This window comes from Phaethon lepturus, unplaced genomic scaffold (assembly GCF_000687285.1).
Source record: "Phaethon lepturus isolate BGI_N335 unplaced genomic scaffold, ASM68728v1 scaffold1888, whole genome shotgun sequence".
Classification (NCBI taxonomy): Eukaryota; Metazoa; Chordata; class Aves; order Phaethontiformes; family Phaethontidae; genus Phaethon; species Phaethon lepturus.
This window is the reverse complement of record NW_010558071.1, coordinates 65460-78878: the sequence shown is the minus strand read 5'-3', so window position 1 is coordinate 78878 and position 13419 is coordinate 65460. Positions and strand designations below refer to the sequence as shown.

Below are 13419 nucleotides of genomic sequence, written 5' to 3'. Positions count from 1 at the left end.
ATTCCTGCTTTCCCCTGAAATGCAGCTGCCTTGATAGTTTGAATTCCCATGAAATACCAAAATTCATCTGATGGGCAAGAAACTTGTAATTACATGTACAACAGAAGCGGAACAACAGAAACATACAGATTGCTTCAGTTTTTGCAGCTAGTGGGTACAAGCCAGGGCTGCATACTTTTTCAAGAGGAAAATCCTTGCTTAAGTCCCAGCCAGATTGCTAAAAACAGGAACTGAAACTCGGGGGTTGACTGGTGAATGTGTTGGGAGGCAATGAGGAAGCTTTCTGTTATTTTTTTGCTACAGATGCCCAGTAGTTTGAGGGGATCTAATTGCAAAAGTATGATGGATTGAGTAAGGAAAGCAAGCAGGTACTGACTTGTCAGTAAATCATCCTGGAATGGTAGTATGTTAGTTTCATTGTTGTTGCACTGAATGAAGAGTTCAGGACAATAGACATTTTTTTGCCATTGTTGCTCTGAGTGAAGAATCACAACTAATGAAAAGAAACCAGCCCCAAAGCAAAATAAATTCTGAGAATTTCAGATCTAAAAGTTGTTGACAGCAATTTTCAGTGTTGCACCTGATTCCCCGCTGCCCCCTTTCTCTTCCTCTTGTTGCCAACTCCCTGACATTGTCAAAAAGTTTCATGGAATGAAATACCAGATTATAGGGAGTGAGAAACACTCATTCAGACAATGATGACTGTTGTGATGTATCAGAAAAAAGGTACGAAACAGGACATCAGTATATAAGATTAAATAAAATGCAGTAGTAGTTATAAAATATTTTGATATATCTAGTATTTATCTCTAAGTATGTGTGCAACAGGTATGATAATGTTTTAGAGAAGTAAAATGTTGTTTATTATTTTAATGTCCTTAAATATTTTTGTAGTTCTGTATGAATTTTTGTAATGAAATTAGGCCTTAAGTAGTTACATGTATGGGACTTTTTGTTTGTAGCTAGTGGATATTCCTTCATGGTGCTTTACAGACCCAGACAGGCTTCTTGTCTTGTGTACTCTGAGCCACTCTACTCCAAGCTTCGTTAGCATGATGCTGTGCTTAAAATCAGTAAGACTTGCTGGGATCATAAAACTGTGGCTATATTTTGACTTCATGGGATTTGGGCTGGAGCTGGCTTATATCCTTGCAACTGAGTGGTAGGATTCAACAGTTAAATAGCAGCAAGCAATTAAACCGGCTTAGGGCATTGTTTTTCCTCCTCTTACTTTTTCACTCGTGGAAACCTAGTCTTAGAAGATACCAAGTCAATACTCAAGGGATTGCAAAGATGCCTCTTGTAGAATTCAGTTACTGTGTGGCGTGGGGGAGTAGCTTATTAGTGATTTTTTAAGATATGTAATAATTACTCTTGTTTGTGACAATATGGAGAGGAATGCATGTGCAAATATAGTTTGTTGGACTTTAAATTGAAGGTGATGTGAAAAACATAACTGATCTCATTAGATGCAGCGATATTTTGGCTTACTTGTAGTGGCTAGTCACTGGTATAGTTTTAGATTGGATACATCATTATCTTCTCTAATGAACAATTAAAACAGAATTTTAATTAATGTTTTGAAATTGTAGCTGCAAAATGGAACAACTGCTCCTAAATAGTATTTCCCACAGCTCTAAAAATTGAACAAATTTAGGTTGGATTTTCAATGACAGTGCTTTATTGACTTCACTTACGAATTGAGCAAAAACATTTCATCAACTTCATTTAACTTCACAATTTCTTAATTATTTTCATTTTGATTTGTTGGGGTCTTTTTTTTTTACCCTCAAATGTACAGTATTTTAGAGGGCATCTAAATCATAGTATGTGTGCTGGAAAGCTTGGTAGAACACTGTCCTGTTACAATGTGGAACAGAGCTTTGTGTCTCAGTTTAAAGAGAGCACCTAGTGTAGAGAGTCTCACTAGTGTATGGATGAAACATGAACGTATTCACAAATAATTAAAAGTTATGATTCTATTCAATAGGCAGTCAGATTTAGGTCACAGCAATACCTAGCCTTAAGGAGCCTTACAGTTTTTTTAGTTACAATGTAATTGCTGTGAAATGCAGGACCTTATTTTACTATAAAGGGTCAATAGTGCCATCTACTGACAGTTTGTTGGTGGAACTGTTCCTAATTGCAATTTTAGCAGACACCTCTGTAATTTAGAAGGAAATCTTTATACCATCAAATATATCAGACACTGTTTGAGACAAACTTTTATCTTCTGTTTGGAGAAACTTGCAGCTCAGCCATTTGAGAAAATTTGTTGGAAATACTTGGTGTTGTCCAGCACCAGTATGTTTTTCTCAAGAAGTTTCATATTTGAGAGCAGTCTTTAGAACTGGTGGGAGCTAGATATGTTTCAGTTACTCTGAAAACTTTGGTCAAATATTTAATTTAGAATTATGAAGACAGCCGTATTTCGTAGAGACTTCTTTAAAACATGGCTGCTAACTTTTTTACAAAGATCTTTCACCTTGGCTGTACTGCAGAACATCTAGAGCTCTTTTTGCTGAGACTTTGAGTATTTTTGCAGAGGATCTATGAGGCAAAAGTCAAATTGTGAAAGGTCTAGTATAAAGTTAGAGTATTCCAGGATATAGGTGAAGCTAGTTCATGTGATATTCCTGGAGGTAAAAGGAGGCTCATGTGTACCTCCATGGAAATAGTATCACCAAGACTGATTTTTAAAAAAATGAAAAAAGTAAAAAAGACAAAGACAGAGCAGGAGAAAAATTGAAGTGGAAATTGAAGATGGCAAACAGAAAAAGTCAGGAATCCCAAATGTGAGGTTTATTCATTGTAGTGCAAATGGCTAGCTATGACAGTGCTACAACAGAAAAAATAATCTCTGCTAAATAGTTGAATCTACTGGTTTTTGAAAGGTTCTCTTAGTAGCTGACATGCATGAAATAAACAACATTTTTGGAGAACATACTAAACTCATCTATAAGTTATTTGATAATTGTGAATAATTGTAAGAAGGCTATATCAAAACTGTGTTCTTGAAAGACTAGAGATAATTGTATGATGCAATAATTTTCATGACAGTTTTATTTGGATAAATTGTATTGTGTTAGTATGGTTGTTTTAAATGGGAATAGCAGAATGTTTTGAGTTGATAAAAGCGTTGTATGCTAATTTTTTAAACATTTGCATACTTTTTCAGGGCAAAATATCATAAATTAAAATATGGCACAGAATTAAACCAAGGTGACTTGAAACTGCCAACTTTTGAATCAGGTAACTTTTTTTACAATAGCCTGTTTTAGTATACTACACTTATACTAATCTTACAGTTTATACACTGTTCTAGATTTGCTCTGTTTAATTTATTGCAACTTTCATTCTTTCCCCCACCCCATCTTAGGTGTGTTATAGAGAAGATGCCTAGGAATGGTTTTGTATTGGGTAAATAGTGTTTAATCTGAAAATCAAAATTAATCGACCTTTCCTCTTTTGAAAGAACTCTGAATGTCAAAGAAAGCTTTAAATAAAGTTACACAATTCCTTATTTAGCTGCTGCACCTCATTATTTCTTATAATACCCTTTCTTAAAGGTTTTAATGTTTTTTTGCTGTTGTACTATCCATTCAAAAGGGAAGCATAAGTGCACAATAAACATAAGAAATACTGTTGTTCTTTTGGTGCTTTTATAGGATGCTCGTTTTTCAAAGAATGAGAAAAAAAACTTGTACTCCATTGGCCTGGAAAAAGTGTTGTTGAGCTTCTGTTTTTATCTTAAATCAAGGAAAAAAGTCCAAAGGAAAAATTAGGCTATCCTTATTGGTACCCTGGAGTGCATCTGATTTTGCAGTGTGGATCTGAAGTTGTTGATAACAGTTTTGCTCTTCACAATATTGCAGATAGAGGAAAGCATTTTTCATGACAACATTGGAGAATTTAATAAGCAGAATTGCATGTGGCTTCTCTTGAAATTTAGGTCTTCGTGAAGTTGCACTTTTGGCCTGTATTTGCCATTGGCCTTAAAACTGTGGTCTACAGATTCTTATACCCCCATGCCTTTTTTGGTTTTTTTTGTTTTCTGCTTTAGAAGTGCCACATTTTGGGTACTTTTATACCGAGTTGAAAGTAGAGATCATTATTCCTGTTTCTTGCTTGATGGGATTTTTCGTGTGTGTTTAAAAGCAGTATAAGTTAGATACTAAAATCCTTAACCTGTTAGTTTGGACCATGTTTTATGGTCTCTGCCATAGTAAAAATGCAGTGGGTCTAGATTTTAATTGTTGATGGTAAACTCATGGAATTTGTGTTAAACTTGGCATGTTTGTTTTCTCCAAATGCTGATATATGTCACTGATGCTATCTTCCACATTGCTTTCTAAGCATCTCTGCCTTGTGTAAGAGATCTAGCCTGTTTTCTTAGCAGTAACACTTGAACTAATCAGGGCGAGGTTTTCTTTTGAGTACGAGTTAAGTATTTTTCTAGTTGCTTTTCTGCATGTAAGGTGTCAGGATTTAACTGATTCTCTTCTGTTACATTATTTGCTTGATGCTTCAGTGAAGAATTAGAAAAAAACCCCCTTAAATTAATTGATTTTTAATTGATTAATTAAAATCACTGCATAAGACTGCCTCTAATTTAAAGCTTTTTTTTAAGATTTGCTTTTCGTTTCATTGCTGTCTTCTAAAAAGTAAATTGATCTTAAAGAAAAAACAAACAAACAAAAAAAACCCCCAAACCCAGAACAAAAACCCCAACCCAACTATGACACTGTATCTTTCAGAAGAAACCAAAGATACGGAGGTTCCTGCAGTACCTCAAAATAGCCAATTGACCTGGAAGCAAGGCAGACAGTTACTAAGACAGTAAGTAACATTGTTGAATATTGGTGTATTCAAACCTTTCCCCAAATTATAAGGAGTGGTATATATGTTTACTCTCTGAAACAGAGTAATTGAGGTGGGCAAATAGGGGTTCAGGACTTCGTAGTCTTGAGTTTTAAGCAGTATAGAGTAAGGTTTTTCCATATGAGATGGATAGTGATGAAACTTATTTTCCATAAATGATATAAAACTGGCATTAATTTTTAACAGTCAATAATAATTTTTTCCCTTTTCCATCAAATATGCTTTCCCCTTTCTTTCTTCTCTTAATGCATTTAGGTATCTTCAGGAAGTAGGTTATACGGATACAATATTGGATGTACGCTCACAGCGGGTAAGGTCTTTGCTGGGGCTCTCCAATTCAGAACCAAATGGTTCAGTAGAGACAAAGAACTTAGAACAGATCCTCAATGGGGGTGAATCTCCTTCATCAAAACAAAAGGGACAGGAAATCAAAAGGTAAGTGAAGAGATAAGAAATGCATAAAGTTTAAATATGTTTTACCTAGTCATTGGTATGTACTGGTTGGTTCCCATTGAACTTTCAACTGTAGAGTCTCTGAACGCTGATGAGTGTAGCTGACTACAAATTATTATGAACTTAACTGAAATTGATTATACATAGGAACATATGTATCTATATTACATACATATACCTGTATTATACATATCTATTAAATACAGGAAAATACATAGTGTATTGAAGCTGAATTTATGTCATGTAACCACTTTGGAGTTGTTAATTTAAGGAAAGATTCTGTTGAGTTATGCTGGAATTAGGCAGCTGTAGAAAATTCTTTGTAACAACTATATCTTGTTGTTTTGCTAGTTTTAAGCAAACTACCTGTTTGGTAACTTAAGCTGTTAGGGAGCAATTGCATTTAATCTGATGATCGATAATCTGATTTAGAATCGTCTAAAAAATCTTGTCAGCAAGTAAAATGGATTCTCTGTTAATATTTTTATTTATGTAGGAATTCTGGTGATGTTCTTGAAACATTTAACTTCTTAGAAAATGCAGATGATAGTGATGAAGAAGAAGAGAGTGACATGATAGAAGATATTGCAGAAGGAAAAGAAAAACACCGGATAAATAAGAAACACAAAGTAAAAGACTTTTTTTTTAAATCTAGATCTGAAATCCCCTTTAATGAGGGAAATCTTTTTTTTCCTGATGATTAGAAATGTGTCATGTTAAAATGTTCGTTATTGTACCTTTGTTACCGGAGTGAATTGTAAGCAATGTGTTATTGGTAAATTTGGCGGTTTAGTTAATATATTACCTTGAAAATTTAAAAACAAACAAACAACCTGTTTGCAAATGTGAATTAATTGCTGAAAAAGATGACTAATTTGGCCATACTGGCTTCTCTGCATGCTTTGAGTCCCTTTATGAGGTGAATTTAGCACAATACAGTGTGCATCCTTTCTGAATTATGGAGAAGGTAGGGAAAATTCCTTAGAAGAAACTAAATTACGTAATGAGGAAAAAAATCAGTTCCATGCCAAATACATGTTTAATTCTTCCTTTAGTACAGCTTTTTATTAAATATGTTAAGAGCCTAGCAGAGACTTGTCTTCAATAACCTTCTCTTCAAGGTTCTTTAAGGTTGAATTAAGTTTTGTTCTGTCTTATTTTTCTCTTTAGTTTTCCATTCTGTGAGCAGCTTTGTCGGTAGTATAGACTATATTACCTGTTTCTTTTTCTCCTGTACTGGAAGAGTCTCCCTGTCATTGGGGTTTCTTTATACAAAGAGGTTGATTTGTGAACGTTGTACTGATGGTTTTATTACTTTTTTGCGCAGTAGAGTATTCTGTAGCATGATGGCCCCTCTGGCTGCATTGAATTTTCTTAAATAGCTAGCAGCATTAGCTTGGCTTGACACAAGTCTTAATCTCCCAACTTGACTTGTCAGGAAGGTTTTTCCACTATACCTTTGGTACTAACTTGTACTTCTGGTAAATAGATTAATCAAGCAGTTGGTTGAATCTTTTTTGTTCTAAACAGAAAACACTGTTTGTAAAGCTTCTCCGCAGAGCTATTGATGTTGCAAGAAAATCACCAAGATTTTCCAGTTGATTTGTTTTGTTGCTACACCTAGTGTCAGTATTCTTTTCATTTCCTAGTGATCACTAGACTGTGCTGCTCTTTTTTATATACAGCTCTAGATCTGATTATATCTGAGTATCCTTTTCTGCATATCATATTGAAAACTCTTTTTCCCTTGCAAATAAGTACTCAGTGAGAGTAATCTATATCACCTCTACCCTAAATACTTGAGTAGAAAAAACTGTTCATGATTCAAATGGAGAAAAATGTTTATCTGCTTGCAGATTGGTAATGAAGGTTTAGCTGCTGACCTTACAGATGATCCTGATACTGAAGAAGCTTTGAAAGAATTTGATTTTTTAGTTACAGCTGAAGATGGTGAGGGAGCTGGAGAAGCTCGAAGTTCAGGAGATGGAACAGAGTGGGGTAAGATGCTAATAAAAGCATTTAGAAATAAAAGAATACTTGTTCATGGCAGTACATAAGAGTTTCAATACCTACTAAGATGGTATGGATGTGTGGATGATTGTGATGATCAAAGGCTGATGCTTAGATAACAGTGTTTTCCATGCTGAAATTTTCATATATATGTGTATGTGAGTGTGTGTGTGTATATATATGTATGTGCTGTTGTAGTTGTCACAAATACTATTATAGTTACATTTGTTTCAAGTTTTGATTTTGATTCCAAAACTAAGAGGAGAATATCTTCTTTCTTGAATAAGAAAGGCTAGGATTTTGAATGGTTTTACACCTCAATTAAATCAGCTTTCAAATCTAGAATTTTTTTTTCGTGTTTGTTTCTGATGAGGAGCTTTAAACTTTTTATGCTCAAGTTAAATGGACTTCTTTGGTGTACTTGTGAAAACGGGTGATTAGTATGTTTGTTTTTTCTGGCTGAGATTTTTAGATGTTACTGCTAATGTGGCTTGTATTAGTAAAATCAAAAAATACTTTTGTACTGGCCCAACTTATTTGTTTTAATTTAGAATAATAATAAAGTAGGTTACTAATTTGATGTGAAACAAAATAGACTAAGTCAGAAGCTCCTGGAGCCTACGTGTTTTAAAAGAAGAAATTGAAAGAGGGAGAGAATTTGGGTAGAAAAAAGAATAATGAGCCAAGTAATTCACATCTGTCCTGAAATGGGAGATCAACCATCTTAGTTTCTGAACTGTGGTGGAAGCAATTTTGTGGTTGCATACTGTAAGCCTTTCATTGTAAGGCTAAAAAGTGCTGCTAGACCATCTTGTTTGACCATCCTATGTCATTGAGACAATGAATTTGTCACACTTCGATAAACACCTTGGTGAGCAAACAGAATATAAAGACCTACAGAAATAAAAATACTGGCATATCTTCCAGGAAAATCACCCAGTCTTGATTTTGAAGGTACCAAGTATTAGAAAGCATTCCTTCCTGGAAATTAATATCAAAGGGTTAGTCACCTCTATTTTTAAAACTCAGTCTTATTTCTAGTTGGAAGATGAAGCCAAACAAACTGTTACCTTTAGTTTTGGTAATACCTATCTATTTTTAGAAGCTTTGTAGTTGTTTGATGTTGTTCCTCTTCAAAGGCAATGTTACTTCATTAGTTTCTTGATCATCTTTTTATTTAGCCAAACAGGCAAATCTCATGGTTTAAGATGTCTCATAGGTCCTGAAGCCAAGGTTTTGACGTTGTTTGCAACATCCATTCAAATATATAGTGACGTAAAAAGTTCTGGTTCTAGCATCAGTCTTACTTATCTTAAGATAAGCTAGAACTTATTGTATATTGAAGGAAAGACAGCTTGATACTATAATTCATGCAGTCAAAGATTTATCCACTGTTTCACAGCAGACTGCTGAAACTTCTGAATTAGCTTGTCCATTGAAATTCCAAGTCGTTGCTTTCCAAGGTTACTTTCCAGCATGTTATATCTCATTGTCTTCTCAGGTAGTTACCTAGAACGGGTAACTGATTCTGATTTATTTGCAATGCTGACTTTCAAGTTAAATTTTTTCAAGGTTGTTTTTGAGCAGTTCAGTTGCTGTCCCAAAGTTAAAAATTCAGTAAAACTTAAAAATCTATTTTAAAAATCAAATTGACCCACCACACTTTTCAGAGAGCAATTTGAATGTCTTTTATTAAAGTTTAAGTGAACCCATAGCAAAAGTGAGGTAGAGCATTTGGGGAGTTCATACACACTTGTGACAGCTTTTTTTGTGACAGCTGGTTTAACTACAGTAAAAAAAGCTCATGTCTGAGACAAGGAAGTGGGGAGGAAGAAATAAATATAAGCCTACTTTAATCTTAAAAATTATGTGTTCTGAGTTTTGCCATATGAAGACAATATCCATAAGTTTTTTGTATATTTTGTACTTACTATGTAACTGAATCAGAAGACATACTTCCAACTGTAGTAGCAATGCTTTTTTCATAGTATGTCACCAATTTTAGTAAAGCTGTCCTTTCCTTAAATGGATGTTTAAGGATACAATCTCTCAGGTCTTGGGGTTAAATGTCCCTTTTTTAAAGATCAGTGTGTAAATATGAAATATTTGAAGTCAATGTTGCTTTATTATCTATCAAAAATAACATTTCAAATATTGTCCCACTTAAATGCCCCCTAAAATAAAATAATACATTGCCTAAACCAGTTTATTTTAGCCTGTCATATTATTTTGAACTCTGTGAAACTGTTATTACTTGAAATCTCCAGGTCCATCCCTTTATTTTTGAGAGGGAACCTCATTTAAAGGAATACTTGTCATTACTTTCTAAACAACTGCATCAACCACCATCTTCAGTATTTCAGTTATAATTCATATTTTTCTTATCTTCATAGTGTAAGTAGTTGCTCTATTCTGTTTTCCTCTCAGCTTATTTTTTCTTCCTGTTTTAGTTTTCCTATTATTGGCATCCTTCTTTCACTTCTTACTCTGGCAAAGATAGAGGCTCTCTGAAAAAATGTAAATGTTTACATGTGTGTTTCTTGATAATGCTTTTATTTAGTATCTGGAAACCAAATTTCTGATATTTAGTCTCTCAACCTATTGCCTCATCTTGCTTTATTATTACTTTCAACACTTAATCATCGAAGTATTATCTGTAGGTCTAACTTCAGATATGCTAAAATATTTCATGGCCAAATTTGATAGCGAAACTATAACTATTGGAGACTTCTGTAAGCCAGCCACCAAATGTGTAAGTTTAGGTTGCTTTTTTTTTCCCCCTTCCTATAATACAGCTTTTTATGAACGCATTCTTTTTTGTGTCTCATTTAGTATACTTTGAGCCTTAAATTATTTTCAGGCATTGTGATTTGAAGTGTCCTGTCATGCAACATGTTTTACTTAGGGACAGCTTATCTTCAAAATAGTGAAAGATAAGCAAATTCAAACAGTGTTAAATAAAGAATGAAAATATGCAGCATACTCAACAATGAATGTACATTTTTAGATTAAAAATCTATAAATGCCTTGTGGTGATATAGTATCATCAAGAAAAAGATGCATATAGAACTTCTGTTTGCTTAAGCAAACAGGAATAAATATTTCTTATTATATATTATGTTACATATTTCAGATACTACATGTTATGTAGTCTTTTTATGTTGCTTATGATTTTGATGACTAACCACGTGTTCATCACTGAATTTCTCCTCTCCATGAAACACAAAAGTTCTCTTTACAGATGGACCATGAGTCAGAGGGTGACTGACTGTGCCCAGAATTCTGGGTGGCAGAGTGTGACTGGAATTCAGAGTCTCCTGGGTCATCTTTTAAATTAAAAATAAATAAATAAAAGCCTTTCTCCGCTAAATGGTATTGGCTAGAGGACATCCTGGATCCTCTGCATTGTCCTGATGTCAGTTTAGTGTGGGTATAAATACTGCAGGCAATTTGAGGAACTTCACTACTAAGGGGCAATTACAGAGGTCTTCTAGTTACATGGCACCGTTCTGAAAGCTAAGTGTATCTAGGTATACCAGAGAGAAACACTGCTGGGTTTTCCTAAAAATCTCCATTGAAAATTCATGACATAGATTTAGTGTTTTATCTAGTTTTCTCTTTATGACCTACATTTCAGCAGCCGATAGCATTGTTTTTGAGTATTTGTGTTTGCAGACTTATGTTTTTCCTGGTTTCTGTTTCCTGAATGAGTCCAGTTCCTTCAAATTCTTTGTATTGATACCTAAATGCCCTGTTTGTTTTGCAGTCTACAGACAGATGTTTTCTAAACTTCTGGTGTAGAACACAGAGTGAACATGTTACTTCAGTTCTGTCATCACCATCACTGAATTATGTGAACTACTCCTGATTTAATACACCCACCTTTTAAATATACCAGCATGGCAGTTTTGTTGTGGCTTTGTTTTTTTTTTTTTTTTACAACAGCATTACATTGCTGTTACATATGTTCAACTTCTGGTTCAGTTTAATTGCTGAATCATTCTCAGCAATGCTGCAACCTAGCTGATTATTTTCTTTTTATTAATGGTGCTTTGGATATTACTATTACTTCTTTTAATTTTAACTTGATCTTAACTGAATTTCCTTTCCTTGGGTTTTAAAGTTTTTTGTGTTTCAGGTTTTTTTCTCCTAATTTCCTTCCTCTTTTGGTTGGACATATCCTCTGACTTATCTTTCTGTGCCTTTTGTATTTTCTGACTAATCAGTGTTCTTCTCTGTCAATGTCTTGGCCCTGCAATCATAAAGATTGAGGTCTTTGTGTTTGCAGTTTGGTAGTCGTAGCTGCAGTTTGGTGTAGGATGTCATTGTTCTGTTCCCCTCTGCACAGTGTTTTGTGAACAGCACAGGGGACTTTGCCTTTATGCTGCCCAGTTCATGCCTTTGCCGTTTTTACCATTTCTATATTCTGCCTCTTTGTTGAAGATCGTTTTTCACTGTCATTGATCATCCCTATTTCAGTGATGGTCTTCTCATAGATGCATCAGTATCCTAGGATATCTTCTCATTCATTGTCATGTTTTGTCATGAAACGTGTACTTGAATGACTCCTATTGGTGTGCATCCTAAATGCATGTTTCTTTATCTCTGCTGTGTACAGCTCCTCTTGTGCACTTTTATGACTGTAATGGTTGTAACTTCAAAAAATTGCTGTTTTATGAAAACACTGATATCGTAGGTATGATTGGAAGTTGGGAACTGAGGAATTGAGTTTTATTATTTTATGCATTTGCAAGCATAAGTTTAGCTGGCACACAAACAGAGTTTGGTTGTTGCCTAGTTGGCTTTTAGCAAAAGTCTTTCTGCAAATGTTGCGTTTACCTTGTCTTAGAAAGAAGTTTTTCCTTTTGCTAATTCTGTGTTTCCAGAAATATTTGAGGTGGATAGTGTAGAAAAGAGGGGATTTGACTTTTCTGGGAAAGTAATTAACTCTGCAGTATTTGTCAAACAGAAAATTACATGTCTTCTGAAACTACTGTGGAACATTTTATTTCTGCTAATTATAATTTAATTGCTGGGATGCAGTGGGATGTCAATTTCTTCACCTATAAAAATTACTTTTCTTCATCTTTATGTAAAAAGCTGTATTTATGGACTTTTTTCTTTGGTTATATGTAGGACAAAGGTTTCTTTCTTGTGCATGTAGAATGAGTGTGAGAGAATGCATGGTGGTCTTCATGAATAAACTGGCACTGACTTACTCGGCTTGCATTTTCATGAGTGATATAGCATGAATACTTTTATTTGCTTATTCAACACTGGCTGAATAATTTCTTAACACTGTCTTTCTAAAGATGCAGTAATCGTTTCTGAACTCCAATTTTTGTGTATTTTGAAGTATCTACCATAAACAGTTACTTATGAAGCTTAATTTGTTTGCTCCTTAGTAACAAATTAACACACAATTTTCAAATATGTAACTGATATTATACAGTGCCTTGGAAAACTGTATGGAATGAGACTTAGTATTTTGTAAACTTAAAACTGAGACTGCACCTTTAAAGTAAAGATTTATTAAGAACTTTTATTAATGCTCTTATACAGCTATGATAGTAAATCGCCAACAGCTTGCATTGCCAACTGCTGATTTTTTTTCTTTTAATAATATGCTGCATGTAGACAAAGATGACCTGTCCCCAACTGCTGAGGTTTGGGATGTAGACCAGGGACTAATAAGTAAACTGAAGGAACAGTACAAGAAGGAACGAAAGGGGAAGAAAGGGGTAAAGAGTAAGTGCAGATTCTGAATCTTGTAATGCAACGCTTTTTTTGTCTATCTATATAGAAGACATTTTTTTCTCACAAGTTCTGTTGTGGTTTGTTTTTTTGTTTGTGTTTTTTTTTTTTTTTCATTAAGCATCATTTTCTGTAATGGGGGCAACCAACTTTAACTTTCTACCTGCTGAATGTGACTATGTCAAAACCTTTGACAGCCATTTCCTAGATGAGAAATGTTGAAAACACATAAAAATTTAAGGTTATATAGGTAAAAAGACCTAAATGCTTTGAAATGTGAGTGTAAAAATAATGAACAACTTGCATTTTGAGGATATCCCT

The 13419-nt window shown here is 34.2% G+C and overlaps 1 protein-coding gene across 1 annotated transcript in view; it reads left to right on the top strand.

Moving 5' to 3' along the window:
* Window positions 1–13419, top strand: part of STRN3 (striatin, calmodulin binding protein 3) — a 45672-nt gene that overhangs the window by 1773 nt on the left and 30480 nt on the right. The window contains exons 2-7 of the mRNA XM_010292929.1: window positions 3179–3252; window positions 4758–4839; window positions 5137–5316; window positions 5831–5963; window positions 7191–7332; window positions 12982–13092. Coding sequence (XP_010291231.1) covers window positions 3179–3252; window positions 4758–4839; window positions 5137–5316; window positions 5831–5963; window positions 7191–7332; window positions 12982–13092 — 722 coding nt within the window. The remainder of the gene's footprint in view (window positions 1–3178; window positions 3253–4757; window positions 4840–5136; window positions 5317–5830; window positions 5964–7190; window positions 7333–12981; window positions 13093–13419) is intronic.